Raw genomic sequence first — 10,613 nt, forward strand, 5'->3', positions numbered from 1 at the left:
AGTATTTTTAACCAGTTAAACATCCTAAGGGAAAAAGAAATAACACAGAGTTTTAGCTAACTGTTAACCTAAGGGCTTTTAGATCAGGATAATTTAATGGTTATCGTCTTACATACAGAAAATATTAGTAAGTAAATATTAGTAAGATTAATTTAATTAGATTAAATTATGGGGACATTTTGGATCTGGTCAGGATTGCTGAAAGGTTGTGATGATAAAAGGGTAACAGCTTGAAGGTGATATCAATGAATGAAGGTTTTTTCTGAGGAACATCAAAGCAGCAAAGACATCCCACATTGGAACTCCTGTTGTGTAAAGAACATCTTGAACGGGACATAAGGTGAGATCCTTACAATGAGAGACGTTCCACACAGGGGGGTGTGGAGACCCCAGGGGCATGGCACCCAGGACGAGCTGCTGTGGTCTGGAGCTGTTGTGGACTTGTCACAGCTGGTGGAACCAGGCTGGACCCACAGAGACGACGAGGTGGTCCCACAGGTTACCTGACACCTAACACTGACTTTAAAGGGTTCTGGGTTTTCAGGGTTGCTGAAAACAGAAAGCTTCAGAGAACCTTAACCTTTCCTGACCAGGCACTCAGAAAACATAGATTAGATTACCGAGGCCTAGACAAATAGGAACACAGAGACGCGTTCATCCAAGAACTTCTTAATCAAAGTCCTTAATCCTCAGTTTAAGAAGATAAATAAATAAATAATCACAATGTACACAATGTAAGGTTTACACTATTTTAGGATTAAATTGAGAACTAATTCTGATTTGCTTAAGTAGCTTTGGTTGTTCAACAATGTTAGAACGTTTTCAAAAAGCTCCTGTTCTCTTCTGCTCACTGCTTTGTTGTGTAGAACCTTGGCATCCTTGAACAGTAACAGCATGGTGTAAATATTTTGTCTTTTCTGTGCAGAACAGCACCTCACTTTCTTTCTTTAAAAAAAAGAGAGAGAAGGAGGGAAAAGGCTTTCACATGGAGAGGCTTTCTTTTTCTTAGTTGGGTTTTCAAAATAAAACGGGAAATGACATGAAACAAATATGTTGATGAAATTATTTTGCAGAGAACTTCAACTGTCAGACAACAACAGTTAAGACACACATTGAAAGCATTCTGTTAAGAATTACTATGAATTTACTGCAGATACATTTGAACGTAAAGATTACTCTTTTAATTAATAATAAAATTGCAGAACTCTGGGAGCTAAATAATAGTGCACAGAAATATCTTGAATGTGAAAGTGCTTGGAGGATGTTTTAATAAATGACACATGAATGGGGGTTTTGATAAGAGCACTAATTACATCTTGTTTCTGTTCCCCAATAGAAACAAGGACTCATGTCTGCAGACCATCTTCACAAAGTGTTTTATTAGAAAGAAATGCAAAAGAAAAATGCTCATGCCCCATCCAGAACGGAACACTTATTACCATCCAGCTCAATCGTCCAGCCTGCGAGGGGGAACCAAGAAGAGGACTGGAGATGAAGAAGCCAGAGAACTCTGATTCCTTATTCTTCAACGGGAGGAGTTGCCTGAAGAGACCCTAAGCGCGATTAGATTATTTTCTGCCTTGTGCCCTGAATGGCCTGAAGGCTTTCTTAACTTTGCGTTCTTGACGTTTAGGACTCTTCTCATATTTTGTTACTGTGTGTTTAACTGCTCTGTTCCACTGACTCACATGTTTGATTATTTTTGTGTTATGAGATCTACACTTTAATGTTACATCATGTTGATCAATATGGGTTTATAGAAAAAATGGAAATTGTTTGCTTCAGACACACAAAGATCTATGGTTGAATTCAATTCAATTCAATTTTATTTAGATAGGGCCAAATCATAAAACATGTCATCTCAAGGCACTTTACAAAGTTAAGTTCAATCATATTATACAGATTGGTCAAAAATGTCCTATATAAGGAAACCAGTTGATTGCATCAAAGTCCCGAGAGAGTCGTCTGCATTGTACATGGCTTTGCTGCAATCCCTCATACTGAGCAAGCATGAAGCGACAGTGGGAAGAAAAACTCCCCATTAACGGGAAGGTAAACCTCTGGCAGAACCAGAACCAGGCTCAGTATGAACGCTCATCTGCCTCGACCGACTGGGGCTTAGAGAAGACAGAGCAGAGACACAGAAAGCACAGAAGCACACATTGATCCAGTAATCTGTTCTACATTAGATGGTAATAGCGGGTGAGCCGTCTTCTCTGGATGATGTCACAGTTAACAGAACGCCAGACCAGGTGTACCTACTATAAAGATAAAAGAGAGAGAACAGAAAGTTAAAGCAGAAATGACAACACGTAATGCATAATTGAAGAACAGTAGAACTCTATAGAGTGAGAAAATTAGAACATGATAACCTCCAGTAGCCTAAGCCTATAGCAGTAAAACTATAAAGGTAGCTCAGCGTAACATGAGCCACTCTAGTTATAAGTTTTGTCAAAAAGGAAAGTTTTAAGATTAGTCTTAAAAGTAGACAGGGTGTCTGCCTCACGGACCAAAACTGGAAGTTGGTTCCACAGGAGAGGAGCCTGATAGCTAAAGGATCTGCCTCCCATTCTACTTTTAGAGACTCTAGGAACCACCAGCAGACCTGCAGTCTGAGAGCAAAGTGTTCTGTTAGGAACATACGGGGTAATCAGAGCTCTGATATATGATGGAGCTTGATTATTAAGGGCTTTATACGTTAGAAGAAGAATTTTAAATTCTATTCTTGATTTAACAGGAAGCCAATGAAGGGAAGCTAAAATTGGAGAAATATGATCCTGCTTGTTGATTTTCATCAGAACTCTTGCTGCAGCATTTTGGATCAGCTAAAGACTTTGAACTGCATTTTGTGGACTTCCTGATAGTAAAGAATTACAATATTCCAGCCTTGAAGTAACAAATGCATGGACTAGTTTTTCAGCATCGCTCCTGGACAGAATGTTTCTAATTTTGGCGATATTCCTGAGGTAAAAAAAAAAGAAACTCTGAAAACCTGTTTAATATGGGATTTAAATGACATGTCTTGGTCAAAAATAACACCAAGATTTTTTACTTTATTACCTGAGGCCAAGTTAATGCCACCCAGATTAAGTGATTGGTTAAGAAGTTTATTTTTTGAGGACTCTGGCCCAAAGATTACAACTTCGGTCTTGTCAGAATTTAAATGCAGGAAATTTAAAGTCATCCAGCTTTTGATGTCATCAAGACATGACTGCAGTCGAAGTAATTGATTGGATTCATCAGAATTTATGGATAAATATAGCTGAGTGTCATCAGCATGACAGTGGAAATTAATCCCATGCTGTCTGATCATTTTGCCGATCGGAAGCATATATATATATATATAGTAAAGAGAATTGGTCCAAGGACTGAACCCTGTGGTACTCCACAGGTGACCCTAGAGTTTGAGGAAGATTTATTATTAACATGAACAAACTGGAATCTGTCCGACAGATAAGATTTAAACCAGCCTAATGCTTTCCCCTTAATCCCTACAGTATGTTCAAGTCTTTGTAGGAGAATATTGTGATCAACTATATCAAATGCAGCACTGAGATCTAACAGGACAAGTACAGACACAAGTCCATTATCTGAGGCCATGAGAATATCATTAGTGACCTTCACCAGAGCTGTTTCAGTGTTATGATGAGCTCTGAAGCCTGACTGAAACTCCTCAAGTAGGTCATTGCTTTGTAAATGTTCACAAAGTTGATTAGCAACTACTTTCTCAAGAATTTTAGATAAGAAAAAAAGATTAGATATAGGTCTGTAGTTTACTAACTCATCTTGATCAAGAGAAGGTTTCTTAAGTAAAGGTTTAATAACAGCTTTAAAAACCTGTGGTACATATCCATTTACTAAGGACAGATTATTCATGTCTAAAATAGTGCCACTGATCAAAGGGAATATGTCCTTAAACAACTTGGTTGGGATTGGGTCTAACATACAGGTAGAAGGTTTAGATGAAGCAAAAATTTTAGATAGCTCAGAAAGCTCTACTGCTTCTAAACAGTTCAGACACTGCGCAGGTTCTAAAGATTCATCCAATGCTGCCTCACTTACTGAGGACGAGGTATTCATGTTTGGGAGGATGCCAATTATTTTATTTTTAATGGCATCAATTTTATTTATGAAGAATCCCACAAAATCATTACTACTAAGAGCTAAGGGAATGGATGGATTAACAGAGCTGTGGCTCTGGGTAAGTTTGGTAACTGTACTGAAGAGAAATCTAGGATTATTTTGATTCTCTTCAATTAATGATGAAAAATATGCTGCTCTAACTCTGCGAAGGGTCTTGTTATACAACAATAGACTGTCCCTCCAGATTAAGTAGGATTTCTCTTGGTGTGTAGAGCGCCATTTTCTCTCCAATTTCCTAACATTGTGCTTCAAGGAACACAGCTCTGAATTAAACCAAGGAGCCAGCTTCCTGTGAATAATCACCTTATTTTTCAAGGGAGCTACATTGTCTAATGCAAAACGCAATGAGGAAGTCACACTGTTAGCAAAGGTATCGATTTGTGAATGGGAAGAAACAGCATTGCTGCCATCTACAGGGTATTTCTGCAATACTGAGGATATTAAAAAGGGGACAGACTCTTTAAGTTATGATACAGCATTATCCGATAAAGATCTACTATAATGGAACCCTCCTTTGGGGGTGGAGAACTCAGTTAGATTAAACTCAAATGTTATTAAAAATGATCAGACAGGACAGGGTTGTGAGAGAATACTGTTAATTCTTCACAATCAATGCCATATGTCAGAACAAGGTCTAAAGTATGGAGCCGAGAGTGCGTCGGTTTATGTACATTTTGAGTAAAACCAATTGAATCTAGGATAGTTTTAAAGGCTACACTAAGGTTATCACATTCAGTGTCAACATGGATGTTAAAATCACCCACTATGATAACCTTATCAGTATTTAACACCAAATCGGATAAGAAATCTGACAACTGATCCATTAACTGAGTGTAAGGGCCTGGTGGACGATACAAAACAACAAACAGAAGAGGTTTTTTTGCTTTGCAGTTTGGATGAGGGAAACTGAGGGTTAAATGTTCAAAAGAACTGTAGTTATTAAATGGCCTGGGACTAATTAATAAATCAGACTGAAAGATGGTTGCCACTCCTCCTCCTCTTCCCACAGATCTGGGAATGTGGAAATTTGAATAACTGGAGGGGGTTGACTCATTTATACTAACGTAGTCCTCTTGTAGCCAGGTTTCTGTGAGACAAAACAAATCAATCTGATTATCAGAAATCAATTCATTAACTAACAAAGTCTTTGGTAGGAGAGACCTTATATTTAATAGACCACATTAAATTCTCTTATTTTTTGGTTCAAAGTGATCCGTATGGATTTGTATTAGATTTTTATGATTTGTTCCTTTTAGATCAGTTTTTGATCTGTTAAGTTTTGGCCGTGGGAAAGAGACCGTCTCAATAGGATAATGGGTGGGTAACAGTACAGAAGCTGCAGAGAGGTGTGTTAAACTACAGCTCTGCTTCCTGGTCTGGACCCTGGGTTGTCAGCATTTAGGAGAACTAATAAATCCGGCCAGATTCCTAGAAAGAAGAGCTGCACCATCCAAAGTGGGATGAATGCCATCTCTCCTGATCAGACCAGGTTTTCCCCAGAAAGTTCACTAGTTATCAATATAGCCCACGTCGTTTTCTGGACACCACCTAGACAACCAGCGGTTGAATGATGACATGCGGCTAAACATGTCATCACTGGTCAGATCAGGCAGGGGACCAGAGAAAATTACAGAGTCCGACATTGTTTTAGCAAACTCACACACCGAAGGATCACCAACTTTGGTGACCTCTGATCGGCATGACCGTGTGTCATTACCGCCAGCGTGAATAACAATTTTGCGGTATTTACGCTTATCCTTAGCCAGTAGTTTTAGGTAGGATTCTATGTCGCCCGTTCTGGCCCCTGGTAGGCATTTAACTATGGTCCCTGGTTTCTTCAGTGCCACATTTCTTATTATGGAGCTGTCAGTAATTAAGGTCGGCTCCTCAGCGAGACTGTCGCTGAGTGGTGAAAATCTATTAGAAACGCAGATGGACTGGTGGTGATCTGGGGGCTGGGATCTAGAGCTATGCTTCCTACGAACCGTCACCCAGCCGGCCTGCTTAACCGGCTGTTCGAGTGCGGCTGTTGGTTGGCTACGTGAAGTTACTCTTTGTGGCTCCGCGCTAGCAAAGGAGCGGCTATCAGCTGGTTTTTCAACAGCACGGAGCCGGGTCTCCAATTCTGACACCCTCGCCTCCAAAGCTACAAAAACACTACATTTATTACATGTACCATTATCACTAAAGGAGGCAGAGGAATAACTGGACATCTGACACAGAGAGCAGCAGATAGGAGACTTAGTCAGAGACGGAGAAGCCATTATGAGGCTAAGGCTTTGCTAAGGCTTGGCTAACGCTAGTGTGAAAAAGGCTGCCTTACGTTTACTGTGTAGAGCCCTTTAAGGGGCGGGGCTTAGGTACCGGAGGGTAGCATGCAGACTGAAAAGGAGAGAGAGAAGAAAGGAGCTGTAGAGTTTACCGTTCGTGGTTTGTGGGTTTCGTCAAGCTGTTGCAGTTTGTTGCCGCCTTCTTTCAATGTGTGTGCGTGAAATGCAAGTAAGTAATGTTGGGAGTCGGTGACATTGTTTGTTTGACAGAGTATTTCAGTTTGCTTTTAGTTTAAGACATGTTTTGTACACGTGCACACTTAAGAGCTAAGTAATGCTGTTTGCTTCCTCCTGCCGTGTATTTATTTAGGAAAGATGTTTGTAACTATTAATATTGCAGTTTTCGTGTGAGATATTAGTTCAGTTATTTGTGGAGGATTATTCAGACACTGATATTGTATTATTGTTGTCTTTCTAGAAAAACCATATGCACTGTCACGGCAATTAGTAAATAAACTGCAAGGACAAATTAGACCAGTTGGAGTACGACTCTGCTTTCTTCGGAGTTCTAACCGGACTCACCGCAGCGATCTGAACGTTCCTACTAGCAAATAGAAACCCTATTTTTCAATGGTCCTTCGAGCCGGATAGCAGGTTGCTGTTTAAAGATGCAGAACCCAGAGTCAAAGGCATTGGACACTCGACCCAAACGAAGAACGTCAGTTCCTTCATACCTGTCAGATTATGACCTAAGTGGAGCTGGAGCACAGAGTAGATTCCGGACAGCAAATGCAGGGGAATTATCAGTGGAGGAAAGGGCACTAGAATGTCCAATTAACAGATCCCCATCACCACCAATTAGTCAGAGCTCCAACATGATGAACATGGAGGATGACGAGGAGCAAGAACGAGAGCTTTGTCAATCTATGGAGCAAGTCACCGGGGAGCAGCAGACCAGCCAAGGTTCTGAGTTTAGTGCTGCTCTCAAAGAGATGCGCCAAGAAAACGCTGAGCTTCGTAAACAGTTTCAGAGCTTGATGGTTGCTTTACAGTCCCAGTCAGCACCCCATCAGCCTCTATTCCCTCCTCCTCCACCTCAAAGTGTTTATAGTGGTGGTTATGGACCTTACCAACCCCATACCAATTCTCCAGCATACCAACAGCAGCAATATCCAACATACAGCTCCCAAGGAAATCTGGGATTAGATTTCACTAAACCTAGAGTTCCTCAGACATCAGGTGGTTTACCTCATGGTCTGTATTATGCAGACACACCACAACAGAGCACATTTTCCTATTCACATAGAGATCCTACATTTTTCCAAGTTCCCAGCTGTATTGAGCCACAGAGAGAGACCACATACAGAGGACCGAAGCCCACTATCCCCAGATTCACATCACCAGATCCCAGAGAGTTTGCACGCATGAAGATTGCCTTAGAGAATTTATTACCAGTCGATGCCACTGAAAGATATAAGTACCAGATCCTCACTGATCACCTTCAGTGCGAAGAAGCTTCACTTGTAGCAGACTCATACTGCAATTCAAGGCACCCTTATACCGATACAATGTCGGCTCTCACAAAGATGTATGGACAGCCTCACAAGCTTGCAGTGCAACGGATTGCAGAATTAATGGATGGTCCAAATATACGCAGTGGTGATGTTAAGAGCTTTCGTCTGTTTGCCCTCAACGTGCGGTCACTGGTCGGCATGTTAGAACAACTAGGGCAAAGAGGTCAGATTGAGTTAGTGTGCGGCTCTCATGTTTCAAGGCTCTTAAGTAAACTTCCCTATGAGCTTAATGCCAGCTTTAAGAGATTTATCCACCCCCTGAGAGTAACCATCCCTACCCTTATCGACTTCGCTGATTGGCTGGAATACGAGCTAGAAATTCAGGGAGACAGCATGGAGCCCACCAGGAGAGAGGAGTCGTTTAACAAGAAGCCTGATACCAAACGCACTCCCAAGCCCTCAAGTAAGGCTGCTACTATCTTCCTGAGCACTGAGAAGGTCTCTGGGACCAATAGAGTAGCATCACCACCTGCACCTGGACATGCTGTCAACAAGTCAAAGGAAAAGGAGAAGGTTACGGCCTACTGTCCCTATTGCGACAACGAAAAGCACTTCCTGAACAACTGTTCTAACTTTAAGACTTTGAGCAAAGAACAGAAGGTAACATGGATTAAAACGAATAACAAGTGTTGGCGTTGTGGACGTAATCACCAAGCGGCAAAGTGTACACTTAGAGCTCCCTGCAAAACCTGCGGTAGGAGACATCTGCTAGTGCTGCATGAGGTGAATGAGAGAGCGGAGGAGGAACAAGCATCAGTTCCACCTTCAGCAGAAAGCTGCCTTGTGAACACTGCCAACAAAGTTGTGTGCGTCGACCGGCCAGTCTACAACTGCAAGGTACTACTGAAGATCAGTAAGGTACTCCTGAGAAATGGTGACAAGTCCCTTGAGACGTATGCTGTCTTAGATGATGGATCTGAGCGGACAATCCTGCTTCAGTCTGCTGCCAAACAGTTGGGCCTTACAGGAAGTAAAGAGGTGTTGGCTCTTCGTACAGTCAGACAGGAAGTGGAGAAGCTCCACGGGGCGGCTGTGTCTTTCACAATTTCTCCAGTAGCCAACCCAGACCAAGTGTACAGCATCCAGAATGCATTTACAGCCGAGCAACTGAGTTTAGCAGAACATTCCCACCCAGTTGTCTCACTCCAGCAGAAGTATAAACATCTGTCAGGTTTGCCTCTGCCTCCTCTAAACAGAGTTCGTCCCATGCTGCTGATTGGCGCTGATTACACACACCTCATTACACCTGTGGAGCCAGTCAGACTAGGACCACCTGGTGGACCGGCAGCTGTGAAAACTCTCCTTGGATGGACGCTACAGGGACCAGCTCAAGCCATTGAATCCATCACAAGGGTGAGTCACTGCCTCTTCACATCTATATCATCACCCCCAGAGCTGTTCTCCTGTGTAGAGAAGCTATGGCAGATGGATGTGCTCCCTTATCGCAGTGAGAAGTTAGCAGTTAGGTCACGACAAGATCAAGAGGCAGTTAAGCTCCTGCAAGAACAGACAGTGAGAGTTAATGTCAGCGGTGTTGAGCGTTATGCTACACCCCTCCTTCGCATCAAGAACATGCCTCTTCTGAAAGCCACACCAGATGCAGTGTTGCCCCTCCTGAGAGGTATAGAGAAGCGTCTAGCTAAGTCGCCAGAACAAGCTGCCGCTTATCAGATGGAGATAGAGAAGCTTGTAACATCTGGCTATGTAGTGAAGTTGATGGATCATCAATCTGAGACCAGTGATGAAGCTTGGTACATACCCCATCACATGGTTCAACATAATGGGAAGAACCGGGTGGTCTACAACTGTTCATTCCAACACCAAGGCTACAACTTAAATGAACTCCTCTTACCAGGTCCCACTCTCGGTCCACCCTTGCTAGCTGTGCTCCTACGTTTCAGAGAACATACTGTGGCCTTCAGCAGTGATATTCGTGGCATGTTCCACCAAGTGAGGCTCCTACCTGCAGATCGACCCCTGCTTTGGTTTCTGTGGCGGGACATGAACCGAGACAGGCCCCCTGACGTCTATGAGTGGCAGGTACTTCCATTCGGAACTACTTGTAGCCCTTGTTGCGCAACGTTCGCGTTGCAGAAACACGTCATGGACCATAGTCAACCAGAAGAAGATGTTCATGTTGCCATTAACAAGTCTTTTTATGTAGACAACTGTTTACAGAGTCTTGCATGTCCAGTAGCTGCCAAGACATTGGTTGACAAACTGCGCCACCTCCTGGCCGATGGGGGTTTTGAGTTGAGGCAGTGGGCCAGTAACGATCCAGATGTCATCCAACACTTGCCTCCAGACCTCAGGTCATCCAGCTGTGAGCTGTGGCTCAGTCAAGGTCAGTTCGACATCCAAGAGCCAGCCCTGGGCCTACACTGGAACTGTAAGTCTGACACCCTCACTTACAAACGCAGACACATCGATTGCTCAGTGGCAACTATGAGGAACATCTATAGAGTTTTAGCCAGCCAGTATGATCCTCTTGGTTACATAGTGCCTTATACCACCCGAGCCAAAGTTATTGTACGCCACCTGTGGGAGAAACAAAGAGGGTGGGATGACCCACAGCTCCCTGAGGTCCCCCTGCAGAAGTGGTATGCATGGGAAGCAGAGCTGGAAC

General features: G+C 42.8%; 1 protein-coding gene across 2 annotated transcripts; it reads left to right on the forward strand.

Annotated features, from left to right (window-relative positions):
- The first annotated feature begins 6,455 nt into the window (after positions 1–6,455).
- On the forward strand, positions 6,456–10,329 carry LOC118559034. Of its 2 annotated transcripts, none has more exons than XM_036129720.1 (2): positions 6,456–9,340; positions 9,889–10,329. In XM_036129720.1, exons 1-2 carry the CDS (start codon positions 7,082–7,084, stop codon positions 9,913–9,915), a joined length of 2,286 nt encoding a protein of 761 aa, XP_035985613.1. In that variant the 5' UTR covers positions 6,456–7,081; the 3' UTR covers positions 9,916–10,329. The 2 variants fall into 2 exon arrangements, with proteins under 2 accessions (XP_035985613.1, XP_035985614.1); XM_036129721.1 differs by lacking the exon at positions 9,889–10,329 and having other exon boundaries at positions 6,456–8,824; positions 9,184–9,818.
- The last annotated feature ends 284 nt before the right edge of the window (positions 10,330–10,613 follow it).

The sequence above is a fragment of the Fundulus heteroclitus genome, unplaced genomic scaffold (assembly GCF_011125445.2).
Source record: "Fundulus heteroclitus isolate FHET01 unplaced genomic scaffold, MU-UCD_Fhet_4.1 scaffold_206, whole genome shotgun sequence".
NCBI classification, from domain to species: domain Eukaryota; kingdom Metazoa; phylum Chordata; class Actinopteri; order Cyprinodontiformes; family Fundulidae; genus Fundulus; species Fundulus heteroclitus.